The sequence below is a fragment of the Neomonachus schauinslandi genome, chromosome 1 (genome assembly GCF_002201575.2).
Source record: "Neomonachus schauinslandi chromosome 1, ASM220157v2, whole genome shotgun sequence".
Taxonomy (NCBI): domain Eukaryota; kingdom Metazoa; phylum Chordata; class Mammalia; order Carnivora; family Phocidae; genus Neomonachus; species Neomonachus schauinslandi.
The window spans coordinates 57404844-57417284 of record NC_058403.1 but is presented as its reverse complement, the minus strand read 5'-3'; the positions used below and the strand labels follow the sequence as shown (position 1 = coordinate 57417284).

Genomic DNA, 12441 nt, shown 5'->3' with positions numbered 1-12441 from the left:
AAGAGGTTTCATTTGTACTAAAATCACAAAGCAATCTTACTTCTACTGATGCTTTTGACTTAGATGGGAAAATTTTTTTAAACATTATTTTCAGTGTCAAGGGTTTTTCCATTTGTGTTTTGTTTTGTGTTTATTTGTGTGGATGCATGTTCTAATGTTACGTGTGTTAAAATCTGATGTTTCTGATACTGTATTTAATTCAATTGAGGGGCAATTTATGTACCATTGACTGCATCCATTTAAAAGGTACAGTTTGATGAGTTTTGACATATTCCTGTGAATCATCACAAACAAGATACGGAACATTCCCATTATTCCCCAAATATTCCTCCAGGTATATTTGCAGTTCATACTTGCCTTTGTCCCTATCTGTAGGCAACCACTGATCTGCTGTTTGGCACCACAGACAGATGAGCTAACATTTCATCTTAGTAGCATTCTTTTTGTGTAGTGTATAGTGTATACTCTTTGTGTCTGCTTGTTTCACACAACAGAATGAGTTTGAGAATCCTCAAGGTTGCTGTGCGTTCCTTTTGTTGCTGAGTAGTATTCCATCATACGGGCGATTTATCCATGTATCTGTTAATTGATATTTAGGTTGTGTCCAGCTTTTGGCTGTTGTGAATGAAGCTGCTATGAGCATTCATGCACAGGTCTTTGTGTGGACATATGTTTTCATTTCTCTTGAGTAAATACCGAGGATTGGGATGGTCAGGTTGTATGGTGGGCACATGTTTGACTTAAAAAAAAAAACTGCCAGAAGTTTTCCAGTGTAGTGTCCACTACCACTGACAGTATAATTATTGAAAATAGGTAAAGATTTTTTTTTGCAATTATTTTTGTGGTTAAGTTATATTCCACTAGAGACATACAGTCAAATTGCTGTGTTTTGAAAGTCAGTTGGAATAACTGCTCTATACGTGGTTATGCAACAAATTCTATGAGCAGTTAAGTTCATTTGTTTCACTTTGCTTCGTGATTTTAGTGTTTACAAGTAATTTAGTTATGCTTTATAATTATGGAAAATGGTTACATAGTTCCAAAGTCAAATCTATAAAATCGGAGACATATCATTTCTATACCCGTTCCTATTTCATCCATTTAGTTCTGAAATTATAAGCAAGGAAAGAAAGAACACACACACACACACACACACACACACACACACACACACACCCCCACCCACCCACCCCTCCCATCATAGCTTAGATGAACAGTAGTGTATATATACAATTTTGTATATCCTACTTTTTCTACTTAACAATATATCTTGGAGATCCCTTCATAATAGTTTATAGAACTATCCCTCATTCTTCTTAAGAGTTTCATTATATTTCATTTCGTGGAAGTACCATAGTTTAGAAAACTAATCCCCTATGAGTGGCCATTGGGTTATTTCTAAAAGTCTTGCTATTACAATGTTGTGATGAATGGTCCTGTTCATGTATTCTTTTCGTACTGTTGCCTGTGTATCTTTAGGATAGATTCTGAGAATTGGTATTGCTGGGTCAGAAGAGGAATGCATATGTAATTTTGCTATATATTGCCAAATTTCCCTCTGTTGAAGTTGTAACATTCTACATTCCCATCAGCATTATATCGGCATGCCTATCACTACACAGCTCCAAAGTACATTGTCAAATTTTTGGCCTTTGGCAGTCTAATAGGTGAGAAATGATATTTCTGCATAGTTCTGATTTGCCTTTCTTTTACCATGAATGATGTATGAGCATCTTCCCATAAGACCTTTGTACTGCTTCTGTAAACTAACTCTCCATATCTTTAGTACAGTTTGCTGTAAGGCTGTGTTGACCTTTATCTTTTTAACCCACCTTGAGCCACCTACATGTCAGGCAGCTGTGCAAACCACTCTTCTAAGCACTGAGGATGTGGAATGGAAAACATAGATGAAAATCCCTGCCTTCATGGAGCTTACAATCTAGTGAGGGAGTGATGAGTTTGGCCCACAAATTTCGGCAATTGTCTCCAACCCTCCTCCTTAGCTTAACTATTCCTATTCCTATTCAGATCCAGAATTCATAATGCTTGTGTCCATATGCCATTATAATCCCGATTCTATTTTCTTGCCATTTGATATACTCTTTCAGACCTTTGTCTCTCAGTGTTTCCCCCAAAACATGGCTTGGACTTGCTTCTTTGACTCTCTTAATTTAGATTAATTTGGGTAGTATATTTATCCTAGTGCATTTCTTAGGATCCAACCCTTGGTTTCTATTCAGTGTAGTAGGACCTACTTGCACAAGAATAATTGGGCAATTAGAGCAGCTTACAAGCAGGGTGGCCTTGGACAAACTGCTTCATCACCATGAGTCTACATTTCTTTATCTGTAAAATGACATTAAAATACTTGTCACTATGGGGAGGCTGAAATAAATAACATATGCTAGTTACCCAAAATTTGTTCCTTGTGCAAATGCTCAAAAATTGTTATTTTAAAAACAATTTTAAAATTTTTCTTATTTTAAAAAACATTTTCTTTTATTAAAGAAAATAGTAGCTCAGAGGAGCAGTGGGTTCAAAATTTCTCTAGAAAAATACTGTGCACTAAATCTTACCCTAAAATGTTTCTATTTGCCAGTCAGGTACATCCACTCTAGATGCACCAGAAGTGTATCCTTTCCTTGTGAACACTTTCTAGGAGTTTTGTGCCCTCCACAGTGAGAACCTGCCAACATCCAGCCTCCATTCTAATCACACATCTGTTGTTTTGCACTTAATGGCAACACTGAACTATTCGTAACTCTTTGAAAATCCCAAGTAGCTTTCTATCTTCTAAATGGCTTTCTTTCTGTGTGCAAAAAGATTTCCTTCTGTCTCCCTGCAGAACTCATCTACTGAGATCCAGCCCAAATATCACCTGTTGTAGAGAATCTTCCCTAATCTTTTACCCTTGCTCTCTTAGAATTAAACATTTTTTCTTTTTAACTTCTGGACATTATGTTTGTTTCTATCATCACTCTGAAAACTTTACCTTCTAATTGTATAAATAGCTGCTTCCTTGCCTGGACCTTAAGCTCTTGGAGAGAAGAGGGCATTGTTTATTACGATGTTTCTATGCTTGGTGAGTACTTTGCCAGGAGTTGCTGCTCAAAAAAAAAAAAAAAATGTTTATTAGCAATTCCTACTTAGAGCTTGCCTTACAAAATTTGAACTTAATAGACCATTGTCTATATGATATGATTTCAACAACGCTTAGGAAAATTCTTTTTTGTTCCACACCAACACTCAATGAACATATCACTATTAAACTTTCTTTTTTTAATTTAATTTAATTTTTTTATGTTATCTTAGTCCCCATACAGTACATTACTAGTTTTTGATGTAGTGTTCCATGATTCATTGTTTTCATATAACACCCAGTGCTCCGTGCAGTACGTGCCCTCCTTTAATACCCATCACCGGGCTAACGCATCCCCCGAATCCCCTTCCCTCTAGAACCCTCAGTTTGTTTCTCAGAGTCCATAGTCTCTCATAGTTCCTCTCCCCCTCCAATTTTCCCCCTTCATTTTTCCCTTCCTTCTCCTAATGTCCTCCATGCTATTCCCTATTTTCCACAAATAAGTGAAATCATATGATAATTGACTTTCTCTGCTTGACTTATTTCACTTAGCGTTTCTTGACCTACTCACTGGTGCCTGAAAAGCCTGTAATGGATGGTAAAACCATTTCTTTCACAATTGGAGGTGAAGTAAATGCACATAAGCCAGGAATAAGAAATACTGTGACTAGAATATAAAGACAGGAGGGTGGTGACAGACACTCTGGATCTAAAGCAGGGGTATGCCAAACAGGTAGGAAGTTCAAGTCAAAAGTTCATCCTGGGGCAAATTGTCCTGAGACTTATTGCCTGTCATAACTTATGTTTTTATTGGCAACCGCAATCCAAAAATGGCCTGAAGAATGTGAAAAAAGTGTGACTTTACCTAGGAGTCAGAAAAATACTAATGTGTATTCTTCTGATCACCGCATATGTCTTTTCAGGGTATGTGCGTGCAGGAGTGCGAAGTTCTGGGACACCAGGAAACTTAACGCAGCTGCAAATGGGTAAGGCCAATTACAGTTTGGGTAATGGTCATCTTTTAATGATAATTCTACTAGAAGCGTACTTGATGCTGGTACAGTTTTTATGTTAAGAACTTGAATTGCCTTATATGTAGTTATAGACTCTTGTTTAAAAGTGTCTAAATATAATATTGTTTGTTTTATGAAGAGTTCATAAATATTTCACTCTAAAATTATTTCTGTGCTTATTTAGTATCTTTTTCAAGAATGGTGATCACTAAGCAAACCAATGGCATGTCAAAAATTTTTCACTGGGTGTTATACGCAAACAATGAATCATGGAACACTACATCAAAAACTAATGATGTAATATATGGTGATTAACATAACACAATAAAAGAAAAACTAATGATGTAATGTATGATAACATAACATAATAAATTAAAATGAAAACAAAACACTAATGAAGTACTGTATGGTGACTAACATAACATAATAAAATAAACAAAAAATTTTTTCATACAATTTTTGAAATGTAAGTTACATTTTTCATTCAATATTTGAATTGCGTTTAAAAAAATAGGTCTTAGCTGATATTAGTAATTTATTGTCTGTGTTCCCCACTCAGCCGTACTGTCGCCCAAAGTTGCCATTATAGTTAACTTTTTCTTTATATTTTAAATTTTTATTTTTGTTATATACCTCACTTCATTGAAAAATAATTCCGGTGACTTCAAAATGCATTCCTGGACTTATAAATATGCTTTCTAATTTCACTCAATTATTCGCCATCTAGAAAAATTAGATTCCTGGTCAACTACAGAATAAAATAAGTAAAATAATTATATAAACTATAAATCTAAAGGTTGGAAACAATGCAACAATGGTGCCCCCCAAGAATGGTGGGTTGAATGGTGTTCCCCCCCAAAGAAATATACAGCTGAAACTTGTGAATGTGGCTGCATTTAGAAAAAGGGTCTTTAAAGATGTAATTAAGTTAAAGCGCTTGAGATGAGATCATCCTGGATGAGAGTGGGCCCTAAATCCAATGACAAGAGTCCTTAGAAGTGAAGAGAAAAGGAGAGGACACAGGGAGAGGCGATATGAAGATAGACGCAGAGATTGAAATGACACATCTACAAGCCAAAGAATACCAAGGATTGCTAGCTGCCACCAAAAGCTGGAAGAAGCACGGAGGATTCTTCCTAGAGCTGTTGGAAGGAACACAGCCCTGCTGCCATCTTAGTTTCAGACTCCTGGCTTCCAGAAATAGACGCGAATACATTTCTGTTGTTTTATGTGACCACGTTGGTCGTCTTAGAGTAAGGCAGCCTTAGGTGACTAATCTAATGAGTCATTAATTTACTTTTCTACTATAAATATATTTTAAAAAACACAATTCACGTTTGTTTCTGTCTATATATATGTACATTGTGAAAGTGTTAAATTAGACCTCTGATGTTAACAATGTAACAGTATAATCTTTCTGAACTTTAAAGAAAATTTGGTTTCAGATAAATAAAGAAATCACGGCACCATTGGTCAGAAGGTTGACACATTTGTTTTACTACTTTGGTGTACATGAAGCTTCAAGCAAGACTGGACAAGAACGCTTTCTATTTTCAATGAAGATACTTGATATGAAATCAGCATTCCATGGCAACTAGCTGCAGTGGAGATAATAAAACGAAAGGACTCATATATCAACAATTAACAAAGTTTAAAAAGTATTTCCAGTATCATAAAAGTAATTAGAGGAATATTTGTGAAAATAAGCATTTTCTTCTCTTCTGAAAACAATCCTTTTGCACACCTAAGAGTACATTCCGACTTGTGAGATTTCTCTCTGACATGAGAGGTTGCAGATATCTTGTCTGGGAATATCTGCAACTTCGTTCTTATCAGATATAACTAAAGTCGTGTCTGGATAGTATAGGATTCTATTAGAAGAACCTGGTCTGGCATTAACTGATGTCTTCATAACTGATTTGAATGAAGTTTTCAAACACTATACTTTAAATCAAGAGTCAGTAAACTATCGCTCATGGGCAAAATCCAGCCAGCTCATTTTTATAATTAAAATTTTATTGGAAAAAAGCCATGCCCACTGACTTATGTATTATATATGGCTGCTTTCTTGCTGCCATCGTAGGATTGAATACTTTCAATGGAGACCATATGGACTGCAAAACCTCAAATGTTTACTCTTTGGCCCTTTATGGAAAAAGTTTGCAGTTTTTGATTTTTCTCTTCCAGTACCCGCAGCCCACCTTACTTCTATCCCTTATTCCTAATACAACTTAGAAATTTCCTTTTGACACTTCCAAATGGAAACTACAATACCATCATCAAAACTACCTGCATCCTAAATTTTCTCTCATTATAAACCCTTAGTCTTGGTTGTTGGTGAATTTGACAAAGGAAGAAACTGTCAGACCTTAGACCTCTAAGAAGCCGGGTGTGATAGGATGGGAGAGGTCTGGAAAGGCTAAGTTATACTGTGTTATAAAAGAGCTTTTAAAATCTAGAATATCTAAGTTATAGCTCGATTTCAGTAAGCCCTCTGAGGTCAGCTCTGACTTATCTGTTTCTGGAATAGATTCTTGAGCCCAATACGAGCTAAATTTAATTGTTACAACTTCATTTTTCAAAAAAGATTTTATTCATTTATTTGAGAGACAGAGAGTGCATGAGCAGGGTGAGGGGCAGAGGGAGGAGCAGGCTCTCCGCTGAGCAGGGAGCCCACTGCAGGACTGGATCCCGGAACTCCAGGATCATGACCTGGGCTGAAGGCAGACGCTTAACCGACTGAGTCCCCCAGGTGCCCCACAACTTCATTCTTTGCCTTCTTTCCAGACCAAGCCAATACAACTTACTTGCCTAAAAAAGCCTAATTATTTTAGAGGCCTAACTATGCTTACTTCTTAGACCTTTAGTGAATTTCTTTGTTTATTTTTTAATGTGGTAGAATTGGGTACATAATTAGAATGGGAAGCAAGAAGTACATTTTTATAAACAGAGGACTCATAAAATGCTTATTAAATGGTGGTCTTATAAACCCAGAGGAAGAACTTTATTAGGCTCTTAAATCATAGAAGTATTATATTTCATTGTTGTTTTTTTTTAAAAAAACAATACTTAAATGGGAATTCTCAGAAACCAAGTCTGAAGTAGATTAGAACTATTTGATTGTCAGTAACTCTACAGAACGCAAGGAAAGGAATACATGTTGATCTCAGGAACTATACACAGAAACTTGAGCTAGGTGAAGAATGTCACTTCTCTCTCTGTTTCTGCTTCATTCTTCAGAAGGTAGATGTATTAGTCAGGGTTCCTAGGAGAAACAGAACAATGAGAGATCTATCTAATCTATCTATCTATCATCTATCTATCTATCATCTATCTATCTATCTATCTATCTATCTATCTATCTATCTATCTATCATCTATCTATCATCATCTATCATCTCTCTCTCTCTCTATCTATCTATCTACCTATCTATCTATCTATCTATCTATCTATCTATCTATCTATCAATGTATCTAGAGAAATATTTATTTTAAAGAATTGGCTCACATGATTGTGGAGGCTTGGTGAATCCAAAATCTGCAGAGTGGGCCAGCAGCCTGAAGACCCAAGGAACAGTTAGTTGTAGTTTGAATCTGCAGGCAGTGTGCTGGCAGAATTCCTTTTTCAAGAAAGTCAGTCTTGGGCGCCTGGGTGGCTCAGTCGTTAAGCGTCTGCCTTCGGCTCAGGTCATGATCCCAGGATCCTGGGATCGAGTCCCACATCGGGCTCCCTGCTCGGCGGGAAGCCTGCTTCTCCCTCCCCCACTCCCCCTGCTTGTGTTCCCTCTCTCTCTGTGTCTCTCTCTGTCAAATAAATAAGTAAAATCTTTAAAAAAAAAAAAAGGTCAGTCTTTTTCTACTAAGGTCTTCAACTGATTGGATGAGGCCTACCCACATTTTGGAGGGTTTTGTTTTACTCAAAGTCTACTGATTTAAGTGTAAATCTCATCTAAAAAATACTTTCACAGACACATCTAGGATACTGTTTAACTAAATAGTGAGGAGCCATGGCCTAACCAAGGTGACACATAAAATTAGCCATCGCAGTAGGAAAAATGAGGGAAAAAGAGGGATGAACCCTTCTTCTCAAACTGGTTCCAAAATTCTTGAGAAAGTAATCTGATTGGCATCTGGGTGAGGTGCTCACAACTGAATCAAGCAACTTTAATCTGGGGGTGTCATGTCTAGAAAGCACTATACTCAGCCCAGCTCATGTGAGGTACCCATGATGGACCAATCCACTATGATTAAGAAAGTGATGGAGTCAGGCTACCTTGTACAAAACTGTTGTCAAGTATACAGTATGGTGTCCCATAAATGGAATAATTGATTAAGGGTTTCTAACATAATTTTCAAGTGTTAACATGTTTTTCCACTTGATGAAATAACTTCTAATTTCTGTTTTGCAAAGCTTTTTGTGGAATTTAGTTACAGTTAACTGATTTTCTATCATGGTGTCTGTACGATTTGTGGATACATAGTGGCTTGCACTCCATTTAGGCACCTAAAATTGATTTCATTTACTTTTCTTTGAATATTTTCTAGCTACAACAAATAGGTCATCTGTGGAAGGAAAGCAGAGCAGGCTCACACCTCCTGTGGAAGGTAATATGCTTTTTAATTTTTTTCTAGAAGCCAGAACTAAAGGGAGGAAGTGTGGAACTTCCTTAGAAACGTAGTTGATGGTCTGGTCAGGGGGCCAGCCTTGAGCCCAGTTGAAGAGTATGGTGATCTGAATGCTGTGGTGTGGGGGACCCTGAATGACCCCGGTCCTCCTTCCCCAAAGCAGTTCAATTCCATGGGAAGATTATGGAGCTCTCTCTATCAGGCACTGTGCCAGGCTTTGTGGGGAGCACAGAGATGAGCAAGGTGAGCTAGACTGCCAAGGCGCCCTAAAGGGGTTCAGTTTTGTGGGGGAACCCAGAAATAAGCACAGATACCCTGTAAAATAGAGGAGATAAGCCCTCACATCAGGTGTGCCGGGGATGTAGAGGAGGGAGAGAGAGCACCAAGGCTCTGAGAAGGCTTCAGGAGGATGCAGCATGTGAACTGGCTCTTGAAGGAAGAGGAGCGTTTTCATAGACAGAGGGTGCTGTGTAGGCATCCCAGACTCCAAGAACCATTGAGGGAAGACCTAGATAGGCACTTGTGCTTGCTGTTTCCTTTTTGAAGTGTTGGGGTGACACAGGCATGATAAGGTTGCCAAGGTGAGTCAATGTGAAAAAGAGGGCTTTCAAAGCCAGTACAAAGACATGTAAGTGTTGTCTTCAGGCAGTGAGAGATCTCCGAAGGGTGTCAGAGTGGAGAGGGTCACCCCTGGGTTACAGAATCATGTACCTGGCTGCAAGGTAAGGTATGGACTGAGGAGAGGAGAGTTTCGAGAGAGAGACAGATGGTGGTAGGCTTCTGTAGTGATCCAGGTGTGTGGTGATGGGGTCTTAAGCTAGGGTGAGGCAGTGAGAACAGAAAGGAAAAGGGATTTGTGTGCAGAAGGCTGCAGGAGACTGGCGGGTACTCACAGACACAGGATGCAGCAACGCTGGGACATCAACTGCTCGTTCTGGAGCAAATATGAGAATCTACCCACTGTCCCTCTGTGAAGCTGGAGGTGAAATCGCCATAGCTGATCACAGGGTGTGTGGAGATTATATTTGTTGGACAGGTGCCAACCCACTGAGTGTGCGGGAGTGACTGGCCATTGGCAAATGATCACAACAGGTATGAAAAGAGAAAGAAGAGGATTGGAAAGGGCGAATAACAGCAATCACATAAGAAGTCTCATTGTAGGTGAAGGGGGATTGCTGGAGGGTCATAGAGCAGAGCAAGGTGAAAGAACAGAGACTACCCATGGTGCTTGGGATCCTCACTGATGGAGCTACTTCACTGGAGACTGTGCCCTTGTTAAAATGCATATGTTTAATTGATCAGCTCGTAGGTTCCTTTAAAATAATAGAGTCAGATCTTGAGAATAAGTATCAGGCAAAATATTAAAGCCTTAGACTGTTCACAAGCTGAAGTGCAAACAGAGAGCACTCACAACATGCTCCTCACCAGCCTCTTCTCTTTCTGCGTTCATCTTCAGCCTCCTGCCCTTGGGCACATGTGTGCTCACCCACACCCAGCCCTAGCTGTTCTCCAAGCAGCTATGTTGCTGCTGGCCTCTGAGCCTTGGCCAGGTTGCCTAGGGTGGGAAGCCACCTGCAGTGGTGGAAGGAGCATGGATTTAACTGCCTCTCAGATCTGCTCTAAAATCCACCCCCACTTGCTTCCTGCAGTTGTGGGATCTTGATTTGGCTGTGAAGTGCAAGGTCTTGAGTCCATCACAGAAGAGGCAAGTGATACAGAAGAGGAGAGGAGAGACCTCACATACACAGTTTAGCACAACGAGGTTCACCCACATAACAACTTAGCCCCCCCACAGCTTGTTCTGCTCACGTTAAAGTGATGAGCTCCCCGCCATTCTCCTGGGTTACAGTATGTGGTACCTGATGCCCCTAATCCTTTCTCAGCAAAGCCCTCCCAGTCATGGATGCATTATGTGTGTTTATGGGAGAGCTGAGGCTTCTATATTGGAGAAAAATCATAGGTTGCAGGGCTTTACTTTTACATTAACGATGGGCAAAAGCAGTGAACTTCTTCATTTAATCCTCATAATTAGGTAGAATGTATAGAAACAACATCTGTGAGCAAAGTTCATAGTGGGACTGTTTGGCAGTATATGTGTGACTCAGTAGGAAGGAAGGAAGATCTGTTGGTTTTACTGACTTTGTGATTCTCCAAATAAAAAGTAGCTTTAAAAAGTCCAGTTTGTTCAACCTGAATGCCATCTTATGCTTTTTATTTATGTTTGTCCGAAGTGGCACCCTTCGGGATAGGCATTTCATTCTGATATTACTGATTTAGTCTCTCCGATCAAAACTTAGGAGGAGAAAACCACATCATCAATTTTTCCACTTTCTGTCCTGAGGAGAACCAGTTGTAAGATAAATCTAATAATTTCTACTACCAAAAGATTAGATTTAGATGACTTTGTCCTTTAATTTAAATTGTGTTTTCTTGTTTGTTTTATACAGAACTTCTGAAGCGATTTTAGACCCTTAAAATATTTCTCATACATATAATAAATAAAGTTTATCTAATAACACAGAATATAGGAGACAAATGGTTTCATCTTTGGATTAGGTTTAATGTGTTATATACCATTTGGTTCATGTTTAATTTTTTATGTAAGCCTAATATTTTGGGATAGGATCACCAGCAAAGTCGTGTTCTAGTACTACTTTATGTAATATGTTGTGGAAAATTTAACACCTGAAGTTTTTTATCAAGCTTTTCTTTTCTTTCTCCTTGTGTGTGTGTCCAGCTAACACTTCTCAGTCTGTACCTGTGGCTACAAAGGCTGTGCTCACTTGCCCTCCTGTCGGCTTAACCAATGTGCTGATAATAAGGTGGGAAATAAACCTCAGAGACAAGCCTTCCTGCATTAGAGCCTACAGGAGAGATAACAATGAGACCAGTGAAAGGAACTGTACCGACGAGAGAATATCCTGGGAGTCCAGACCCGATCAGAATCCTGCCCTTCAGATTGATCCCGTGGCCACCACTCATGATGGATATTACAGGTGTGAAGTGGCTGCACCTGATGGGAATTTTGGTTTTGGATATCACCTCCAAGTGTTAGGTAAGGAGCATGACATATTGTGGTACGTCAGAGAAGCAGATCTGGGACTGAACCAAATCTCTCTCTATTCCATACCCCATGTGTTAAGCCTGAAGCATTTCCCCTGCATCTCTGCAGTGCCCCCCGAGGTGACCCTGTTTCGAGGCAGCAATGGAACCCTGGTGTGCAGGGCTGCAGGGAAGCCAGCTGCACAGATCTCCTGGACCCCAGGGGGAGACTGTCACACTGCGGAACAACAGTTGGGCAATGGCACAGTGACCGTCCTGAGTACATGCCACTGGGAGGACCGCCAGGTGTCTAACGTGTCCTGCTCTGTCTCCCACGTGACCGGCAACAAGACTGTGTCCTTAGAGCTGAATCCAGGTTAGTAATTCCAGTTTTTGCTTGATATGTTCATTCTTTCAGAGAAGTTACAGGCGAATGAAACAGGAGTGTGCAGAGAATTTCTCTCAAGCATAATCTCCCCACCCTCTTTTTTATGTCCTTCTCCTCCTTAAAGCCATATTTCAGAGCGAAGTTTATTATTTAATAAAGTGAAATGAAAAATAATTTAATAATTTAATGTCCACTCTATACAAGTAGTAAGTTGGCTTGAGTAGTGTACTTTTAAATTAATACTTCTGGTTTTAGGAGAAGACTAAATTGTATTTTTAAAGAAATCTTTGTGC

At 39.1% G+C, this 12441-nt stretch overlaps 1 protein-coding gene across 1 annotated transcript in view; it reads left to right on the top strand.

The window, feature by feature from the left end:
- The first annotated feature begins 5126 nt into the window (after positions 1–5126).
- The window catches only part of LOC110579002 (cell surface glycoprotein CD200 receptor 2-like), a 52278-nt gene continuing 44963 nt past the window's right edge, over positions 5127–12441 (top strand). The window contains exons 1-5 of the mRNA XM_044919881.1: positions 5127–5345; positions 5538–5682; positions 8638–8697; positions 11456–11773; positions 11891–12136. Of these exons, the coding sequence (XP_044775816.1) occupies positions 5127–5345; positions 5538–5682; positions 8638–8697; positions 11456–11773; positions 11891–12136 (988 nt within the window). The remainder of the gene's footprint in view (positions 5346–5537; positions 5683–8637; positions 8698–11455; positions 11774–11890; positions 12137–12441) is intronic.